Source organism: Oryctolagus cuniculus, chromosome 15, assembly GCF_051225735.1.
Source record: "Oryctolagus cuniculus isolate XC-2025 breed Fujian yellow rabbit chromosome 15, ASM5122573v1, whole genome shotgun sequence".
NCBI lineage: Eukaryota > Metazoa > Chordata > Mammalia > Lagomorpha > Leporidae > Oryctolagus > Oryctolagus cuniculus.
The window spans coordinates 34,507,819-34,531,023 of NC_142881.1; the positions used below are offsets into that span (position 1 = coordinate 34,507,819).

The window sequence follows — 23,205 nt, forward strand, 5'->3', positions numbered from 1 at the left end:
GAAGGAGGCATCTCAAATGGTAGGTTTAGCACCAGCTCACATAATTACATTTCACAAACAGTAGCAAAACACTATATTTACACATGCCAAAGTGTTTCAAGAACAGGAAACTAGAGAGTTAGATGGGATGAGAAATGATTCTATTAGGGTTCACATGAAGGTTTCTTAAATTCACAGGATAATTTTTATTTCAATTTTACATTTTAATTCACTGGTTTTAAATGTTAATTTATTTTGACAGGACTAGAAAGAGAGACAGACCGAGCTTTCCCATTTACTGCTTTACTCCCCATGTGCCTGAAACAACTAGGGCTCAGAGAAGGCTGAAACAGGAGCCAGGAACTCATTTGGCTTCTCTTGTGTGGGTGTCAGGGACTGAAACCACTGGGCTTTTACCTACGCCCTCATAGGGCACAAATCAGTCAGAATCTGGGATCAGGAGCACATCATAGACTCAAACCCAGGTACATCAATATCGGATGTGGGTGTCCACGAGACATCTTAACCATTGTGCTAAAAACTTCTTCATTCTTAATTTTAATAAAATAGAGTTGGCATTTATAATGTGTTTCCATTAGGTACATACCACTGATGAAATGCACTATGAATTCTGGGTTGTTTTACAGAAATAATTTTATTGGTGATGAAACAATGAGGTTCCTTCTATTAGAGAAATTAAAAATGGAGCTTGAAGGACAGAAAACATGAGAAGACACAAGGCTCAGAGATCGGATTCTTGTTAGCAAGGACTGGGAAGGCAACAGGCGACACAAATGCCTGAAACCATCTGTGTTGCCCAGAGAGATTCCAGTGCTTTTTTCAGACTGGAACAAAACACAGCTGATAGGAGGGTGGAACAGAGAAAAACCCATTATCCACTGGGGTGGGATCAATATCCTTTGGGTCAATCAGAGGCTTCAGGGTAAAATGCTGCAAGATGGTGGTCAGGAGTAAGAACAGCTCCATGCGGGCCAGGCCTTCTCCAACACAAGCTCTTTTTCCTAAAAATGACACACACATTAATTATGCATAGAGTGGCATAAATAAATAACTCTGGAGTGACTAAAAGTTAAGAATCAGCAAATGAACCTGATGGCTCTTTCAATTTACACCAAACCTACTTTCTTTCATTTCCTCAGCACATGTTAATGTATGTATGTTCTGGAAAAAGGTATTTCTGTGCATTCACATTAGAACTCTGTGCTGAGGCTTGCCAATGATGTTTTCTACACAGACACTCACATACAATCATAAGTGTGCACACACACGTCACATATTCTAATTGGCATTATGCCAACACTGTGCTTTCCACTTACTTTAAATCCAGGATTCAACAACAGACTTACTTTCCCTCAATGATGTTCCAAAGATAATCCCAGAACTTTCACATACTTGAATAAACTATTTTCAAAAGCATCCCATTGCCATGTGTATCAGGTATAAAATTATTTAAAAAGATCACACACAGATTTCCTTTTTTCCCCTAATACTCTATTTCATTTTTATCTGGCTATCTTTTACAGTTTAGATAACACATGTATTTTAGTTCTCAATTTTGTCTTTCATTGATATATTATTGGTTTTCATTCATTGCATTCATTTTTAATTTTTGAATGGTGAACATAAAACTGCGTTAATTTCCTCCAATTCTTATAACAAAGGTCATCTTTAACTCCTCTCTTTTAGTTCTCAATACCAAGCAGTTTCCCACTACTCACTTCTCCTCCAAAAAGTCTGGCTAATTTATGTTTCTCTCAGACTTCCTTTTTTCCTCTGATAGGAAAACTGTTCTCTCTGCTGTGCCTGTTGAGTCGCCAAATTAATCTGGATTCAGCTCCAAGACATGGATTCCATTAGAACCTCTTTGAATCATCCACGATATATAATTCACTGTGTTGTTAATTTTCTTTTTTTTTGACTGGCAGAATGGACAGTGAGAGAGAGAGACAGAGAGAAAGGTCTTCCTTTTGCCGTTGGTTCATCCTCCAATGGCCGCAATGGCTGGCGCGCTGCAGCCAGCGCACCTGCTGATCCGAAGGCAGGAGCCAGGTGCTTCTCCTGGTCTCTCATGGGGTGCAGGGCCCAAGCACTTGGGTCATCCTCCGCTGCACTCCCAGGCCACAGCAGTGAGCTGGCCTGGAAGAGGGGCAACCAGGACAGAATCCGGTGCCCCGACCGGGAGCAGAACCCCGTGTGCCGGCGCCGCTAGGCGGAGGATTAGCCTAGTGAGCCGCGTCGCTGGCTTGTGTTGTCAATTTTCAACAGATTCATTAATGTCTATAATATGATGCACTTTGCATGCTATTAAAGTAACTAATCTGGCTCCAACACATGAATACAAGTTCTTAAGTAAAGCTTCAGATCTTGTGATGATAGCAAGGTATCAGGAGAAAAGCAGGTCTGGCTGCAGTTACTGGAAATCAGATAAGTCATGGAACAGCAATGGCTTGTTTGAGATCATACATGAGCATAGTACAATCCTGGGACCACAATATGAGGGAGCTCAATAGCAATTTGTATTTGCCCAGTCAAGAGAAATGTCTTAATTCTGTTCCTGTTTCAGTAACTTATTTAGGAAACGTTCTTCACCCTTTATTATGCCTACTACTTCTCCTTTAGATTGTACTGAAAATTCTCCATTCAGTCTCTCTCCAGAGTCTCCCCTGTTTGTCGGTTTAGCTTTTCTGTTCACAGTAGACACACTTCTCTAGATCGTCTTATGAGGATAGATCTTCCCTTTGGGACTATGAATAAATTAGGAAACTCAAATCCTGATATGGTCATAGTATTTACCCCATAAATCCCATTTTGCCATCTCACAGTTTAGCAGTGTCTGTATTCCTGCCCTTAGGAGGCTTACACCTCTCTTGGCTAATGGTTCATCTGGTTCCTGGACAACCCTCCTTTGCTTGTCCCTAGAGAACCAGGATGGGAACATCTTCCTTACGGAGTTGGTCCTCACTGCCTTTCCACATTTGCTTACTTCAGTTCTGCTCACATCTGTGGAAACAATGAATTCAATAAACTGCCTAGATTTAACTGTGCCTTCTGTTTCTTCCCAGATCTCCTACAAATTTAGAGAAGAGGTTCAAAACTTATTTCCTGGAAGACAATTCTTCTACTCCACAAATATCTCTTCTACCTATTGCAACATTAGTCATAGTCTGGAACTGGGTTATCTGAGCCCCCATAGCAGTCTCCAGCAAATTCCTCACACCTGAGTCTCATAATCTGTGAACTTGCCATTGTCTTTCTTACACTGATCAATTGCTTCCCAGTCACATTCCTATAACTGAATGTGGGCATGGGATTGCAACATGGAGATGCTCAGTTAAGTTTATTGAGTGTGTTGGCTACTCAGAGCTGAGGAGAAGAGCCTTACTGAAATTGGAATTCTACCATCTATCCCTCCAGAAGCAGAAGCTGTGAGTGCTGCCTGTATTCCAAAATGAAATAATTTGGACCTTGGGAGTGATGTCTCCACCTTCACTCAAAAGGCAATGCCTCAGTCCAGAGGAATCCACACCCACAGCCCATCCTCATCTCGCTTGGCCATGGTGGTGCAGATGTAAAAAAGGAAGCTTGCTTACCTATAGAGAAAGGCAGGAAGTAATCACTCTTCCTGAAGTTGCCACTTGCATCCAAGAAGTGTCCAGGATCAAATTTCTCAGGGTTAGGAAATTCTTTCTCATCATAGAGGACAGAAGTCAGAGATGGTAATATGTGTGTGCCCTGTTAGAAGGAGACACAAATAACAAGGATTACAAATAAAGAACATGGAATAACATGAGCAAAATTTCATGTAATCCATTTGTTTTATAAATGAGGAGAAAGAAACACAGTAAGGAGAGATTCTTTGCCTCATGACAGACAGAATATAGTAGTGTCCAAACTAACAGGTCTTAAATCATATAGTATCCTGTGAAGGATACTGTTCATTGTTTTAGAATCCATCTCTATAAATTTGTAATGTGACACCAGCACATACTTAGAGAACAGCAACAAAGATCAGGTGATACTTTCGCTCATGAAAAATAAGTAGAAGTAACATTACTGATGTCTCTGAAAATCAAGGCATTATTTTTACAAGTAAGGATGAGGCCCTCTTCATAACTCAGAATATTACTGGCCATATTTTTGAAATACCTGCACATCCCTACTATCCTGGGAAACTAACAAGCACAGATTCTCATTATGTTTTTGAGAACCTGTGTCCCAATGAACTTATGAGAAGTGGAAAATGTTACTTAATCATTGATGCTCTTAGTATACTGCACCTAGTGGACATAATCTCACAGCACAGTACAATGTGGAGTGTGGGGTGTTTGCCCTCAGGATTGCCTGGATGAACGGTAGCACTAGCTTGTGCTGCTCCTGATCATCAAAAGACAGTAATATCCTACATATTACAGACTTTGGAAAGGTTCAGATTCACTATACAGCTTGTACTAAAGCAGATATATTTCATAGTATTAAAAAGTCAAACAGTAGAAAATCTAATTGGCAAGAACATTCCGTATCCTCTGTCTACTGTGTCCTTTCAATGGAATTGTCACGTATTCTTCTGAAAGGTTACAACATTTTTATGATCCCTAAAAGCCAAAATTCAAATCAAGGAACCCAGCTGAACTGAGGTCATGTTCAAAGACTAAATGCAAAGTTACAGTTAACTCAAAATGCCACAGTATTGTTTTAAGCTTAATAGAATAAAAAATAAAAGAATATAATGGTAGAATTAATAGATAAAAATCTATCAGTCATTTAAATTCCAGCTCAAATAAAAATCAATGACATTTAAAAGAAGACAGGATAATCCAGACTCTCCACAAGATCAAACAATTTCAGCATATACAAGGATTATCCTGAATGTGAAACAGGAGTAATGTGACTCCCCCTTATTTACAAAACCCATATATTGTAATAGGCCCAAAGCACACTAGGTGTGGAAATTCAAAGATCTGAATATAAACTAGTATTCTAAATGAAAATCAAAGAAGGAGATAAGAAATAGCAGAAAAAATTAAAGCTATAAAGCAGTAAATCTAGAATTGGTAGGAACAGATTAAAATTAAAATTTCCTGGGTGGGATTAGTTCAGCAGAGACTGCTAGAGAAAATGTGGCCAATGTAGAGACATGCAGAGGGCAACTGATGAAAGCTCCTGTTCGAAAACCCCTGGTGGGCAGCCAGAGACATCAAATTTGTGGAGCACAAAAGTCATCTGGAAAAAGGAGATGGTTCAGGCTGAGTTGTCAATTTTCCTAGTTTTATCTTTAGCACAGACTGGAGGAATGAAAATATCAATTAACACAAACATGGCTATAAACCATCAATCTCAATGGATTATAGATCCATGAAATATACTCAAGTACACAATCCCCTCAGAGTTGAAAAGAGAGGAAATCAATCCCCAAAAGAAATTCATGAATGCAGCCATAAACTCTCCACATGAACTCCTCCCAATCTCTGGAGATCCCTTCAATTGGGCATGCTGGAGTAAACTCCAACATTCACTGAAAGGAAAAAAACCAAAATGAGATTTCACATTGACACTTTCAGAAAACACTGAGGAGGGAAACAGTCTATAACGCCAGCAAAACTCTAAGACCAAAATCTGAAAAAATGTTGTCACTTGCCAAAAAAATGGTTTTGCACCAGAGCTCTAAAGTAATATGAAGGCATTTTTAGGGGATAGAAGTCTCCAGCCGTTGTAGAATATACAGAATGGTAATTGAAGTTCTGAAGGATGAAGAGTAGAGAGAATGAATTCTAGCATGTTAGAAGGAAAACTAAATGATTGCTGTTTTACTAATGTGGGACATGAGTGTATGCCAGAGGAAATCAGTCCTAGGATTATTAAGTGGTAGGAAGAAAAATCAGGCATGGAAAGCATTCACTGATTCAATCACATGGATAGCAACTGTGTCCTTCAGGAAAACAATGTCACTATAACACAAGATGTTTTCAATGGGTTGGTGTCAAAGATATTAATTAAAGATCTTTAAATATGTATAAATAATTTCTAGTTTATAATATTTGAGAATAGGGATGAGATAACTTTAAGCTGATGACAGATGAGTATTGATCATGTTCAAATGCTGATGGAATGTTGCCAGGAAAGAGGGAGAGCTTGAAGACAAAGAAGCAAGAAGAAATTGCTCTTGGAGGAAGGCACTGGAGCAACCAAGTGCCAGGGGAAAAGGTTTACTTTAGGTCAAAGGAGAATCAGTCTTTCACTAGACACATGAAAGAAAATTTAAGGATGTGGTTGTTGCTAAGAGTGGAGACCCCACTGAAGGACATCACAGGAGTTCCCTTGCAGTGGTTCTGATTTTCTCTGTCGATAGGTAGACATATTACTGAAGAAAAGATGATGGAGAGGTGGAAGATTGAGGGCAGTTTATTGTTGAAAAGATTATGTTGGAGCATGGTGAAGCAAGTTGTTTTAGTTTGTACTGTATGGTTATCAGCTACAACCTGAAATACATTTTGTGGATAATAATATAGACTTGCTGGGTTGCATGGTTTTTTACTGTATTGATTAGTAGTCCACATGTAAGCAGGAAAGTAGGAGAGTACTGAACTGGACATTTCTCAATTAAGGGAAACTCAGCATATATAGGGAGATGGGACTATATATACATGTTGCTGATTGATGGGTAGAAGTAATAAACCATGTACAATAGCCTGGTCAATGAATAAGCAGAAATGCAGCCATGCCATGTGTGTACGGAAAACCCTCTGGAATTCTAAGCACTGTTTATTTAGAAAATTGTGTCAACACATTGTAAGGAACATAGCATGTGGTCACAGGGTGAGATGCCCGAGTTATCTTTGTGACATAATCATGGAAGGCTTTATTTTATATAATTTCATAATGTAGGATCGCCTAAGATTTCTAGTGTGCAGAATAGACGACATGTCTCTCACCTTTGGAATGAAGTATCCTCGGAACTGAATGTCTCGGGTCACTGCATGGGGTGCATTATTTGGGATCAGGTCAACGTATCTCTGGATCTCATGTATCACAGCATCTGTGTAGGGCATGTGGCTCCTGTCCTGCATGCAGGGGCTCCGGTCTCTGCCAATCACACGTTCGATCTCTTCCCGGACTTTAGCTGTCATGGCCAAAATCATATGTAAAGACAGCTTCATTTAATACTTTAATCACTGTCAGAATTTGGCTTGAGATATATACATGAAGAAATTATAAATAACCAACTCCCTAAGGGACATAATGACAGACTTTTAGTTTCCTGGAGAGATTAGAAGTTCATGAGAGATTTTGATCTGCACATATACAACAAAATTTATTTTGAAATTTACTTTTCAACTCAAATGCTGTGTCTGGATTAATTTACCTTAACAATCAGGAATCTGTCATATTGTTGACTCTAAAAACCGATAAATAAAATCACTTTGTGTATGCCATTTTTTATTTTAAATCAATGTATTCCAACATAATGAGAATTGCTATCTAGTCTATTAAAGATTTTAATTAGCAATCGAAAGAAGGTGGGATATTTTATATAAAAAGTAATATATGAAGGGCAGCATTGTGAAATTGCACGTAATGCTGGTGTCAATGGTGCAGGCATACAGAGGGGCCTGGTTCAGGGCCCAGCTAGTGCACTTCTCATCCAGTTCCCTGCTAATGTACCTGAGAAAACAGTCAAAGATGGTCCAAATATTTAGGTCCCTGCCAGTAACTTGAGAGACCCAGATGAAATTCAAGTTCCTGGCTTTTTTTTTTAAGCTTGAAGACTTTTGGGGAGATAACCAGTGGGTAGAATCTCTCTCCTTCCCTTGGCTGGTGCTTTCTCTCTCTCTCTCTCTCGCTCTCACTCTCTCTCTCTGTAACCCTCTCTCTTCTCTGACTCTACTTTCAAATAAAATAAATAAATTTTTAAAAAAATTTAAAATGTAATATACAATGTAGATGCTGCACTATTCATTATATTACTTTTTAGATCCTCAAGATAGTCTACATGGTAGGTATTATTTTGTGTTTCCTAACACATGTAGGAAGAAAGTGATCTTTCCTTTATTAAATGCCTAAACAGAGAAGACAAATAACCAAGAGTCTAATGTCTCAGAGCTAACTCCTGATTGAGTCAGAATCTGAGGCCACTTCTATTAGAGTCTATAACCCATGTTCCAAAGAACCAATGCCAATTGGCTACTTTTGTTAAAGATTATTTGTCTGCTAACTGAGAATGTGCCTTTGCATTGGAACATGTGATAATTCCAAGGTTTGGTCAATATTTAAAAAAGGAAGAATTGGGAAATTCTGACCAATGTTTAATTTCATCTTCTCATTTGAGAAGTTATAGTTTTACCTACAAGTAAAGTGGTCAGGAAGCACTGGTAAAATCAGAGTGCTCAGTAGAATAGACACAGTAGGGCTTAAGACAGAAAAGGAGGAGGCAAACTATATGTGAGCATGGAGCATGAAAATGGAAGTGAAGGGGAAATATGACAATAGCAGATTTTGCAATATGAAGATGATACAATATTTTGAAAACAATGTAATACCCTATTTCTAGTTTTCACCCATAGACCTTTTTTTTTGACAGGCAGTTAGACAGTGAGAGAGAGAGAGAGAGAGAGAGAGACAGAGAGAAAGGTCTTCCTTCCGTTGGTTCACCCCCCAAATGGCCGCTACAGCTGGTGCTGCACTGATCTGAAGCCAGGAGCCAGGCGCTTCCTCCTGGTCTCCCATGCGGGTGCAGGGGCCCAAGCACCTGGGCTGTCCTCCACTGCCTTCCTGGTCCACAGCAGAGAGCTGGACTGGAAGAGGAGCCACCGGGACTAGAACCCAGCACCCATATGGGATGCTGGCGCTGCAAGTGGAGGATTAACCAAGTGAACCACAGCACCAGCCCAACCCACCCACCCACAGACCTTTTAAAATGTAGTTTATATTATTTCTTTGATTCTTTATTATTATTAATATAAGAAAATTTTTAATGTAGTTATTAAATACAATTCTAAGAATTCATTCTCCTTTAATCCTATTGCCTAATTTGATTGTATTCATCCAATCATAGGAAGATGTAGCAGTAATGGAATAATTTCTGTTCCAGGTCATGACAGATAAATGGCAGAATGGTTATGAGTGTTGTCTTCATAATCATTTGTTACCTAGAATCTCATCACCTAGAATCTCATCTGCCCTTCCCCATGATCCTACAAACCTGTAATCTCAGGATGCTTCATAAGGAGCAGGAGTCCAAATTTCATTGTGGTACTTGTTGTCTGTGTTCCTGCATCAAACACATCCCATATGGTGACGACCAAATGGTGCATGGTAAATTGAGACTGTTCGTTGTGTTTTTCCTGAGAAAGATGTGTTAAAAATGCATGATGAGTTGAGGTAACATAAAATAATTCAACATCACATAGGAATTCTGCAAAGTAAGCTAAACAGTACAGAATGATGTAGATGATTGTTGGAATTATTCAAACTGCTAAAATATAATCAAATATAATCAAAGCTCCAATTCCTTTCTGTGACTCATTTATCACATATTAGAGGAAATCATTCAGCTCTTCAGTTCTTTCAAGCGCTTGTTGTATTTAGTTGTTCACAGCTACTCAGTGTCCACGTGACTGCTCTTATCTGTTTTGTCATCTGTACTTTTCTCTTTTGGTCTCTAGATTCACTGACTATTTACTACAACACTATTCCTAACCTCATCCATCATTATCCATAGCACTGTTTATCAATGAAGGCCTGTGAAAGTTCTACACATTTCCTCAATGTGCTTATTCCCTGGACCAATTTCATCTTCCTTGATGACTAAACCATAGATTATTCAAGAACTACACTTGTGAAGATCTCCTGTAGTGTTTACAGAGGGAAGACTTACTAGATTCTTGTACCTTCTGCATTCCTTCCTTTGTTACCTGTACAAATAATGTAATCTATTTCATAGGCAAGAATAATTATCACCAGTCAGTAAATTATATATATATTTATACACACACACAGACACACACACACACATATGCATCTAGGTCTGTTTGTGTGTTTAAATTTGTCCCCAAATAACAGTCAATATAACACTTTCTTTTTTTAAAAAGATTTATTTTATTTATTTGAAAGACAGAGATACAGACAGAAGGGGGGAGAGAGAGAGAGAGAGAGAGAGAGAGAGATAGAGTCAGAGAGAGGTCTTCCATCCACTGGTTCACTCCCCAAATGGCTGCAAGAGCTGGAGCTGCACCAATCCGAATCCAGGAACCAGGTGCTTCTTCCAGGTCTCCCACATTGGTGCAGGGGCCCAAGGATTTGGGTCATCTCCTACTGTTTTCCCAGGCTATTGCAGAGAGCTGGGTTGGAAGAGCACAGCCGGGACTAGAACCAGCGTGCCTATGGGATGTCGGTGTTTCAGGCCAGGGCTTTAACCAGCTGCACCACAGCGCCAGCCTCCACTATAACACTTTCTAAGTTTTTTTTTTCCATGAGAATTTAAAAATACCTCAAGACTGGAGCCTGAGCTATGTCATAGCAGGTAAAGCCGCTGTCAGCAGTGCCAACATCCCATATGGGTGCCAGTTCAAGTCCCAGATGCTACACTTCTGATCCAGTGCTCTACCACGGCCTGGAAAAGTAGTAAAGATGGCCCAAGTCCTTGGGCCCCTGCACCTGAGTGGGAGACCCTGAAGAAGCTCCTGGTTCCTGACCTCGGATCAGCACAGCTCTGGCCATTGCACCCAACTTGGGATTAAACTAGGGTATGGAAGTCTTCTCTCTCTCTCTTCCTCTCCTTCTCTCTCCGTGTAACTCTGACTTTCAAATAAATATATAAATCTTTAAGACATTCAGAATGCCTTGCACAAGCAATGACACACCTTAACGAAGGAGCATTTGCTTGAATACCTCAGTTTCACCGGGAAAAAAACAAAGCTAATCCCTGTGTTATGTCATATACATCAGTGAAGTAGCAATTTATAGTCACATTATACCTTTTCCATTTTAACTAGTAAATAGTCAATAAAGTCTCGAGGGTTATTGTGGTCCAGAGATTCTTGATGTTCTTGTATTTTCTCCAAAAAAAACTTAATTTGGTCATTAAAGACTTTAAATAGCTCATGATGACTTCCTGGGAGATAATGTAAAATTGGAAAAGTATTGTAGAGCTGAAAGAGGAAAAGAATACTTCATTAACTCACTCAACAAACAGAATTGGAAGACTCTTAGTAGGTGTCCCATACGCTTTCTTAAATTCTGAGATGATAAGGAAGACTAGGACTTGCTTCCCTTCTGAATTAGTGGGTGGAAGATCTCTCTGTCTCTGTTGAACTTTTTACATCTCTCTTTCTGTATCTGCCTTTTAACCAAATTAATAATAAAATATGAGCTTTTTATAAAATATTATAAATGAAATTTGATAATATAGTTTTCTTCTGCTCAAATTGTTTAATTTTTCTATATCTTACTTCTATACATTATATTAACTTTATAACCTCCTGATAGATTATAAGTAGTAATTTTAAAAATATTCCATTGAGTACTTTAAATGGGATAGGAGAATGGATAAAAGATTTGCTAGAAAACTATTTTTCAATTAAAGCGAACCTTGAGCTTACCTGTATCCAAGGAGTATTAGAAAGTCTGATGCTGTCAAGAAAATGCTTCACCAATGTTTGAAATGTCTGATCATTGTAGTCAAAACGATTCTGGAAGATGATGGAGCAGATCACGTTGCAGGGAACACAGAACAGAATTGAAGAAGGATCGCAGGGAGATGCTAAGGGAAACAGTAGAAGTGAGAACACGGTTTTTATGCAGTTCTTAAACGGACTGTATAAAGTAACTGAAAGCCTGATTGCTTGAACATGTTATAAACATAAACTCCACTTTCATAAAACAAAATTAAAATTTCTTAATGAAAACAATCTAGTTCATTCCATTTTATTTGTTAATTTTCCCCAAATGTTAGTTTGTTTTGTATCGTTTTCCATATTTTCTAATAAACAACAAGGAAAAAACTGAGAAAAAATAATTTAAAAATTCCTTTAACATTTTGAATGTAGGTCTCAGCCTGGATTTTCGTTCATTATATGCACATAGAAAACTGAACAACAATTCAATGAACAAATATTTGCATTTGTGGAATCTGTGAGGAATAAAAGAAAAGAGTAGGAACAGAAAATTGATCCAAGGGGTAACATAGAAAACTTCCCACTGCTGGGAAAAATACAGACTCCAAATACAAGAGGCCTATAGCATCCCAATATATATGACCAGCATTACGCCTGATAATCAAACTCTCAGAAGTCAAACACAGTGAGATAACTCTAAAATCTTATTTGAAAAAAAAAAATCATGTCACCTTTTTGGAAGCTCCATTACTTTATCACAAGTTTTCTAACAGAAATGTTACATGCTAGCAGGAAAAGCAATACTATGCCTTAATGAAAAAAAATAGCGGCCATTGAGGGGTGAACCAATGGAAAAGGAAGACCTTTCTCTCTGTCTCTCTCTCTCTCTCACTGTCCACTCTGCCTGTCCAAAAAAAAAAAAAAAAAAAAAAGAAAAAAAGAAAGAAAGAAAGAGAGCATTGAATATAGCAAAAGATGCCCTAATCAAAGAATTACAGAGTTCTACAGAAGTTTTACAATGCTTAGGTATAAATATAATCAAAGAAGTGCATGCCCTTTACTGTGAAAATGATAAACTTTGATGAAAGAAAATAAAGGAGACAGAAAAATGAAAAGTTCTCCCATGTTCACAGGTTGGAAGAATTAACATAGTTGAAATACCCCTGTTACTCAAAGTTATTTACAGATTCAGCATAATTAGACCAAAATGACAATACCATTTTTCCTGAACTAAGAAAAACAATTCTAAAATTTAAATAGATGTAAAATTCTCCAAATAGTCAAAACAGTCTTGAGTAAAAACAACAAATTACCGGAATCCCAATACCCAATTTCAAGAAATACCTCAAATCTATGATAACCAATCACTCTCATAGTGCAGACACACGAACAGGCAAAAAGAAGACAACAAAAATTCTAGAAAAGAATCCAATCTTTAAAGACACCTAATTATACCTAAATGTTCCCCCAAAATACATGCCAGCAGATATCCTCTTGAATAAGCAGTCTGGGACAACTGATATCCATATGCAGAAGTTGAAACTAAGAACAACCACACTTATTGCTCTACACAAATCAACACACAGTGAATCCAAATTCTAAATATAACATAGGAAACAATGAAGTTTCTAGAAGAAAACATATTGGGAACTTCAAGAATTCAGCATAGCCAACAACTTTCTGGTAACACCCACAAAGCACAGGCAACAAAAGCATAAATAGACATATTGGACCATATCAAACTAAGAAAGAAACTAAGGCCAGCTAAGGAAGCAATCAACGCAATGAAGACACAACCAACAGAATTGAAGAAAATATTTGGAAATTACTCATTTGAAGAATGATTAATAGGCAGAACACATAAAGAACTCCAAATCCTCAGCAATAACCAGACTTAAACAACAAGGAACAAATAGTCCCCTTAACAAAAGGACAGAGGATCTCAACAGATATTACACAGGAGAATTATAAAAAGGATATAAATACATGAAAAAGTGTTGAGTATCTCTACTTATTAGAGAATGCGTATTAAAACTACAATCAGATATCATGTCATTTCAGTCAGGTGACTAATATCAAAAAGACAAAAATAGCAACTGCTGCAAAGGATGTGAAGAATGGGAACACTTACCCACTACTGGTGAACCAGATATTGTAAGACTGTCATTGGGAGGGTTCCTCAAAACGCTAAAAATGTATCTACCATATGATACAGCTATTCTCTTCTCAGTATATATCTAGTTAATGAATAAGCATATGTAACAGGTCTCCAAACTTCCATGTCCTTTTTACACTGTCCACAACAGACAAGATATGAACTCAATGTAGGTATACATTGGCAGATGAATGGACAGAGAAAATGTGGTATATATACAAAATGAAATATTTGTCTTTAAAAAATGTATCTGGACTTTTGAAGCAAAATGAATGGAACTGAAGATGGCAATGTTAGATAAAATAAACCAAATAAATAGAGAGTATCACACATCATCTCTAATAGGTATAACTTAAAAACTGGGTTTCTGGGATGCTGCTCTGGCTTAGTAGGCTAAGCCTCTGCCTGTGGTACCAGCAATCCTTATGGGCATTGGTTTGTGTCCTGGCTCGTCTGATCCAGCTCTCCACCATGGCCTGGGAAATCACCCAGCAGAAGCTCATGGCTTCTGAGTTCATATTGCCTGAGATCTGGCCACTGCAGCTGTTAGGGGAGTGAACCAGCAAATGGTAGATTTTCTCTCTGTTTCTCCTCTGTCTGTAACTTTACCACTCAAATAAATAAAATAAAATCTTTTTAAAAAAAAGTGGGTTTGAAAACAAAACCATTTTGAAAAGACATAAATAGACCATCATTAGATGATATAGTAGTCAATCTAGCAAAAGGCACAACAGTTTATACATAAATATGAATCCAATGCTGGAAAACCCAGAGACATAAAACAAGTATTACTGAATCTGATGGGAGATACAGATGACAATATAATAACATGATTTGTCATGGACCTCAACAGCGAATCTTCAGCATCCTCTTTTACTTCAAGCCAGAATTGTCATTATAGACAACAGTATAGTGGTTCTCAACAATTAAACATAGAACCACCATTAGAAGCCCTTGTTAGTGAAATACTAGCAGAAAACTTCCCAGGTTTGGAGAAAGAAAGAGACATCCAAGTACAGGAAGCACATGGAACTCCCAATAAACATGACCAGAAGAGATCGTCACCATAACACATTGCAATCAAACTCACCACAGTGAAACATAAAGAGTCTAAAATGTGCAAGAGAGAAATGTCAGATTACTCTCATTGGATCTCCAACTAGACTCACAGCAGACTTCTCATCAGAAACCCTACAGGCTAGGAGGGAATGATGAAATATAGCCCAGGTAGTAAGAGGGAAAAACTGCCAACCTGGAATATTATATCCTGCAAAGCTCTCATTTGTGAATGAAGATGAAATAAAGAACTTTCATATCAAACAGAAATTGAAAGAATTTGTCACCACTCTTCCAGGCCTGCAAAAGATGCTTCAAGATGTGTTACACACAGAAACACAGAAACACGGCCAAAATTACAAAGGAAGGTAAAGGAAGAAAATCTCTCAGTAAAGATCACAGGAAGTTCAAAGTATATATTAGAAATATTTTTGGAAAAATGGCAAGGTAAAGTCACTACTTATTAATAGTCACATTGAATGTAAATGGCCTCAACTCTCCATTTAAAAGTAGATTGGCTGAATGGATTCAAAAACAAAACCCACCTATTTGCTGCTTACAAGAAACACATCTTTCCAACAAAGGTGCATGCAGACTGAAGGAAAAGGTTGGAAAAAATATTCTGTGCCAAAAGAAACCAAAAAAAGAGCTGGCGTAGTCATATTAATATCAGAGAGAAGAAACTTTAACACAAAACTATTAAGAGAGACAAAGAGGGACACTAGATAATGAGCAAGGGATCAATTCAACAGGAAGATGTAACTATTATAAACCTATATGCACCTAACTACAGGGCACCAGGCTATTTAAAGGATATGTTAAGGAACTTAAAGGGAGACATAGACCCCAGTACTATTATATCCTCCACTTACAGCAATAGATCAACCAGACAGAAGATCAACAAGAATACAGCAGATTTAATTGACACTATAGCCCAAATGGATCTAACAGATATCTACAGAACTTTTCATCTTACACTTAAAGAATATACATTCTTCTCAGCAGTACATGGGACCTACTCTAGGATTGAACACATGTAAGGCCATAAAGCAAGTTTCAGCAAATTCAAAAGAATCAAAATCATACCATGCATCTTTTCAGACCACAATGGAATTAAGCTGGAAATTAGCAACTCAGGAAACCCTACAGAGTATGCAAACACATGGAAACTGAACAACATGCTCCTGAATGAACAGTTTTTCATAGAAGAAATGAAAAGAGAAATCAAAAACTTTCTGGAAGTAAATGAGGATAACAGAACAACATATCAAAACTTATGGGAGCCGGCGCCGCGGCTCACTAGGCAAATCCTCCGCCTAGCGGCGCCGGCACACCAGGTTCTAGTCCCGGTCGGGGCGCCGGATTCTGTCCCGGTTGCCCCTCTTCCAGGCCAGCCCTCTGATGTGGCCAGGGAGTGCAGTGGAGGATGGCCCAGGTGCTTGGGCCCTGCACCCCATGGGAGACCAGGAAAAGCACCTGGCTCCTGGCTCCTGCCATCGGATCAGCGCGGTGCGCCGGCCGCAGCGCGCAGGCCGCGGCGGCCATTGGAGGGTGAACCAACGGCAAAGGAAGACCTTTCTCTCTGTCTCTCTCTCTCACTGTCCACTCTGCCTGTCAAAAAAAAAAAAAAACTTATGGGATACAGCAAAAGCAGTGTTAAGAGGAAAGATTATAACAATAGGTGCCTACATCAAGAAATTGGAATGGCACCAAATAAATGAGCTTTCAATGAATCTCAAGGACCAGAAAAACTGCAGCAAACCAGATCGAAAACTAGTAGGAGAAGAGAAATAATTAAAATTAGAGAAGAAATCAACAGAATTGAATAAAAAAACATTACAAAGGATCAGCAAAAGAAGGAGCTATTTTTTTTTTGAAGAAAAAAAATTGACACACTATTGGCCCAACTAACTAAAAAAAGGAGAGAAAAGACCCAAATCAATAAAATCATAGATGGAAAAGGAATGTAACAACAGACATCACAGAAATAAAAACAGTCATCAGAAATACTACAAAGAGTTGTATGCCAGCAAACAGGGAAATGTATCATAAATGGATAGATTTCTGGACACATACAACCTACCTAAACTGAAGCATGAAGACACAGAAAATGTAAACAGACCCATAACTGAATCAGAAATTGAATCAGTAATAAAGGCCCTCCCAACAAAGAAAAGCCCAGGACCAGATGGATTCACTGCTGAATTCTACCAGACATTTAAAGAAGAACTAACTCCAATTCTTCTCAAATTATTCAGAACAATCGAAAAAGAGGGAGTCCTCCCAAATTCTTTCTATGAAGCCAGCATCACCTTAATTCCTAAGCTGGAAAAAGATGCAGCAAAGAAAGAGAATTACAGACCAATATGCCTGATGAACATAGATGCAAAAATCCTCAATAAAATTCTGGCCAATAGAATTCAATAACGCATCAGAAAGATCATCCACCCAGCCCAAGTGTGATTTATCCCTGGTATGCAGGGGTGGTTCAACATTTGCGAATCAATCAATGTGTTACACCTCATTAACAAACTGCAGTAGAAAAACCATATGATTTTTTTTGACAGGCAAAGTAGACAGTGAGAAAGTGAGAGACAGAGAAAGGTCTTCCTTTTGCCGTTGGTTCACCCTCTAATGGCTGCCGCGGCTGGCTCAATGTGTTGATCCGAAGCCAGGAGCCAGGTGCTTTTCCTGGTCTCCCCTGCGGGTGTAGTGCCCATGGACTTGGGCCATCCTCCGCTGCACACCCGGGCCATAGCAGAGAGCTGGCCTGGAAGAGGGGCAACCGGGACAGATTCTGGTGCCCTGACCAGGACTAGAACCCGGTGTGCCGGTGCCGCAAGGCGGAGGATTAGCCTATTGAGCCAGGGCGCCAGCTAACATGATTATCTTAATCCATGCAGAGAAAGCATTTGATAAAATACAACACCCTAAGCAAATTGGGTATAGAAGGAACATTAGTCAATAAAATCAAAGCAATTTATGAAAAATCCACGGCCAGCATCCTATTGAATGGGGAAAAGTTAGAAGCACTTCCACTGAGATCTGGTACCAGACAGGGATGCCCACTCTCACCATTGCTATTCAATATAGTACTGAAAGTCTTGGCCACAGCCATTAGGCAAGAAAAAGAAATTAAAGGGATACAAATTGGGAAGGAAAAAGTCAAACTATCCCTCTGTGCAGATGATATGATTCTTTATTTAGTGGACCCAAAGAACTCTACTAAGAGACTATTAGAGCTCATAGAAAAGTTTGGCAAAGTAGCAGGATATAAAATCAATGCACAAAAATCAACAGCCTTTGTATACACATGCAATGCCACAGCTGAGGAAGAACTTCTAAGATCAATCCCATTCACAATAGCTACAAAAGCAAATACCTTGTAATAAACTTTACTAAGGATGTTAAAGATCTCTACGATGAGAATTACAAAACCTTAAAGAAAGAAATAAAAGAGGATACCAAGAAATGGAAAAATCTTCCATGCTCATGGATTGGAAGAATCAACATCATCAAAATGTCCATTTTCCCAATAGCAATTTATAGATTCAATGCAATACCAATCAAGATACCAAAGACATTCCTCTCAGATCTGGAAAAATGATGCTGAAATTCATATGGAGACAGAGGAGACCTCGAATAGCTAAAGCAATCTTGTACAACAAAAACAGCTGGAGATATCACAATACCAGATTTCAGGACATACTACAGGGCAGTTGCTATCAAAACTGCATGGTACAGGTACAGAAACAGATGGATAGACCAATGGAACAGACTAGAAACACCAGAAATCAATCCACACATCTACAGCCAATCTACATTTGTTTAAGGCTCTAAAACCAATTCCTGGAGCAAGGACAGTCTATTCAATAAATGGTGCTGGGCAAACTGGATTTCCACGTGCAGAAGCATGAAGCAAGACCCCTACCTTACACCTTACACAAAAATCCACTCAACATGGATTAAAGATCTAAATCTGTGACCTGACACCATCAAATTATTAGAGAACATTGGTGAAACCCTGAAAGATATAGGCAGAGGCAAATACTTCTTGGAAAAGACCCTGGAAGCACAGGCAGTCAAAGCCAAAATCAACTATTGGGATTGCATCAAATTGAGAAGTTTCTGTACTGCAAAAGAAACACTCAGGAAAGTGAAGAGGCAAGCAAGAGAATGGGAAAAACATTTGCAAATTATGCAACCTGTAAAGGTTTAATAACCAGAATCTACAAAGAGATCAAGAAACTCCACAACAACAAAACAAACAATCCATTTAAGAGATGGGGCCAAGGACCTAAATAGACATTTATCAAATGAGGAAATCCAAAGGGAAACAGACACATGAAAAAATGTTCAGGATCACTAGCAATCAGGGAAATGCAAATCAAACCACAATGAGGTTTCCCTCTCCCCCGTTAAATGGCTTACATACAGAAATCTACCAACAATAGATGCTGGCAAGGATGTGGGGAAAAAGAGATACTAACCCACTGTTGGTGGGAGTGTAAACTGGTAAAGCCACTGTGGAAGTCAGTCTGGAGATTCCTCAGAAACCTGAATATAACCCTACCGTTTGACCCAGCCATCCCACTCCTTGGAATTTACTCAAAGGAAATTAAATTGGCAAAGAAAAGAGCTGTGTGCACCTCAATGTTTATTGCAGCTCAATTTACAATAGCTAAGACATGGTATCAACCCAAATGCCCATCAACAGAAGACTGGATAAATAAATTATGGGACATGTACTCTATAGAATACAATACAGAAGTAAAAAAAAGAAATCCAGTTATTTGCAAAAAAATGGAGGAATCTGGAAAATATCATGCTGTGTGAAATGTCAGTCCCAATGGAACAAATATCATATGTTCTCCCTGAATTATGACAACTATCTGAGCACCAAAAAGGAAACCTGTTGAAGTGAAATGGACACTATGAGAAATAATGTCTTGATTAGCCCTTGTACCGACTGTCGGTGAACAAGTTACTATTTTATTCCTTTTAGTAATTTTTTGTTCTACTTAATACTATTGGTTGAACTCTTTAATTAACACACAATTATTCTTAAGAGTTTAAAATTAACTGAAAAGTGATCCCTGTTAAATATAAGAGTGGGAATAAGAGAGGGAGGAGATGCACAGTTCGGCACATGCCCACTCGGACTTACCCCTAATGACAGAGCTAGAAATGTGCCAGGGAATTCTAATTCAATCCCATCAAGGTGGCATGTACTAATGCCATCTTACTCCTTAAAGTGATTAGTTTAAGTTCATAATTGATCATAATGATAGGATTATCTTTCAAATGGATTACATAATAAGACCTGTGTCTGCAAATAATCATTGATAGAATTAAAAAGGAGAGAATGTTCCTACATGGGAAGGGGGATACACAGCAGACTCATAGAATGGCAGATGTCCTAAACAGCACTCTGGACTCAGAATCATCCCTTAAGGCATTCAGATCCAGCTAAAAAGCCCATGAGAGTATTTCAGTCATGGAAAGCCAAGACACTGTGGCAAAAAATGACCTAAATGAAAGATCTCTGTGAATGAAATCGCAGCAGAAAGGTCGGGCCATCAATGAATGAGGTACCTTTCTGAACATTCACTTTGACTATGGCCTTGTTTAAATAAGATCGAAATTGGTGAACTCAAGAGGCTTCCATAGCCTTGGCAGCTCGTAACAAGAGCCTCGGGTGATCATTGATGTCATAAATAAGAGTGTCAATTGTTAAATCAACAATGGGAGTCACTATACATTTGCTCACCATGTAGGATCTCTGTTTAATGTGTTGTACTATGTAAATTAACAGTAAAACTTCTATTCAAACAGTACTCTATACTTTGCATGTCTGTGTGGGTGCCAATTGTTGAAATATTTACTTAGTATATACTAAGTTGACCTTCTGTATACAAAGATAATTGAAAATAAATCTTAATGTGAATGGGATGGGAGAGGGAGTGGGAGATAGGATGGTTGCAGGTAGAAGGGAGGTTATGGTGGTAAAAGCCCTATAATTAAAAAGTTTTACTTTGGAAATTTATATTTAATAAATAAAAGTTGAGAAAGAAAAAAATGAAATGCAAAAAAAATTGAACCACTATTTGATAGATATGGCCTAGCAATCCCTTCTTTGCTTTTTGTTTAAACAAAAGGAAATCAATATTTTGAAGAAATAGCCACATTCACATGTTTATTATAGCAGTAAAAAGAATAACCAAATATATTGAATCAATATTAGTGGATTAATGGGAAAAGAAAATACAATGTAACAGGAAATAATTCAACATTTAATGGAGTTAAATACTGTCATCTAGAAATCAATGAACCTGAGAACATTATGTTAAATATACAGAAAGACAAATTCCACACTGTCTCTCTTTCATGAGCAAACTTTAAAAGCTAATCTCATAGAGTGAGAGAATAGAACAGAGTTTAACTGAATTGTGGGTGGTCAAGAGAAAAACAGAAAGGATATATATGGATGATTAAAGGAGATATAAATACATTTATATAGGACAGGAAGTGGAAAATCCAAATATGTAAAGATATACAGACAGAATATGGTAAGTGATGCCTGGGGCTGCACATGGATGCGAAGGAGGTGGGTGTGTGATTGGACAAAACTGGGATAGACGTTAATGGCAATATCATTTCTTTCTTGAGTCATGAAATATTCTAAAATTGATTTCAGTGATGATCATATAACCTGATAAAATATTAGTAGAATGAAATTGATAAATAAACAAATTTTTTAGCTTGTGAGTTATATCTCAATAAATAGTTATTTTTAAAATAAATTATAGCAAATACTTAAAAATAACATTATGTACTAATAGTTACAGTATATGTCTCATATTGTTATCTATACAGATACAGCTTCCCTCCAATCATAGATAAAATTCCAAAATTAAAAAAAGATATTTTGACACACTAACTCAATCTCCAGAAATTTATTCTAAGGAACTACATGTTGGAGTTTTCTATGAATTGTATTTTATACTGATGGAGCAGAAAAAAAATCAGAAAGAAATAACCTGTATGGACAGTAGTATAAATTTACCCAAGAAATACAGTAAATATTCAGTGTATAGATCATAGCATTTATAAGGTAATGATCATCTTAAAAAATTCAAATCCTGATGCTCTGAAATCACACATGCCTCTGATCCTTAATATTTCTCTGCCTGCTCTCCTGTCCATACATTTCTTCCTCTATCTACATCCCAACCCTGTATATTTGTACATATGTGTATATATCTAAGCCTTTTGTGAAACATAATGGAGGTGTCACCTTCATTCACACCCACACTCCAACCCTACTCATTAGAAAACTTTAGCATTACTACAATATTATACAAACAGTACTGGAGAGTTTACTTATGTTTTTAACTAATGTGGCGAATCTGCTAGCTTATTATGAAAATCTATGTTTTCTTCTTCCTGTGCACGCAACTGACCAAATTTTCCTACCACTCCTACTGGTGTTATGACAGTGCACAATTCTAGCTCTAAGATCCGAGAGTAATTTTGTGTGCAGCTTCCATATCTGGTTTAAACACCATTTGCTCTTTACCTTGTTCTTTTCTCCTTTGACAATTGCACAAAAAGATGAAATTGTGTGACAGCACACACCAAAGGATGATAATACACAAGTCTCTACCATTAGTCCCTGAAAATGTTTAATTGCCAACTCCTTTACACCTTAACTACACATATGTAAGTAAAAAAGGAATTTTCTGTTGTACTTATTTACCATATGTTTACTTTACACTACTGTAATAGCATTTCCTCTACCCAACTACCACTTTTAATGATATAAAGAAATATACACCATTGGTTTTTTTCAATGCTTCTACCAGACACAAGGCTTCTTCTTGAATTCGGTTCTCAATAGTTTTCTTCCCCATGCCCATGTCCCGCAAGACTGTGAGAGTGAAACGCCGAGTTTCCTTCCATAATTCTCCATGGCTCAAAACAAGCCCTATCAGGACAAAAACCAAACAAACAGATAACAGCAAATATGTTACCTTATGATCCACATTCATGAATTCTGTGTGAGAGTATGTATTTCTGAAATAATACAGACAATCCATTACACACATTCACACACATCTCTCTCTATATATATAAATATATATATGTAGTTATATATAAATATATATATATATTATATACACCTATTGGTGTTGGCTGCAGGAATTCCAATGAAGTCCTAACTATCCTGAAGTCTACCTAGAATTCTACTGTCAGGATTCTTGAATTGGAATATTACTGAAATCTTTTTCATTTGTTAGCTCTTCAAAGCTCAAAATAACACTGTGAACCAAGTTTTTTCCCCTTCTTTACTGGAAAGGGTACAGAAGAGCATGGAGGGGAAAG

General features: G+C 37.8%; 1 protein-coding gene across 1 annotated transcript in view; it reads right to left on the reverse strand.

The window, feature by feature from the left end:
• Positions 1-615: 615 nt before the first annotated feature.
• Positions 616-23,205, reverse strand: part of LOC138843065 (cytochrome P450 2C30) — a 28,219-nt gene continuing 5,629 nt past the window's right edge. The window contains exons 3-9 of the mRNA XM_070057550.2: positions 22,658-22,807; positions 11,595-11,755; positions 10,971-11,144; positions 9,197-9,338; positions 6,930-7,117; positions 3,591-3,732; positions 616-1,001 (exon numbers count right to left, since the gene is read on the reverse strand). Of these exons, the coding sequence (XP_069913651.1) occupies positions 820-1,001; positions 3,591-3,732; positions 6,930-7,117; positions 9,197-9,338; positions 10,971-11,144; positions 11,595-11,755; positions 22,658-22,807 (1,139 nt within the window). The 3' untranslated portion in view covers positions 616-819. The remainder of the gene's footprint in view (positions 1,002-3,590; positions 3,733-6,929; positions 7,118-9,196; positions 9,339-10,970; positions 11,145-11,594; positions 11,756-22,657; positions 22,808-23,205) is intronic.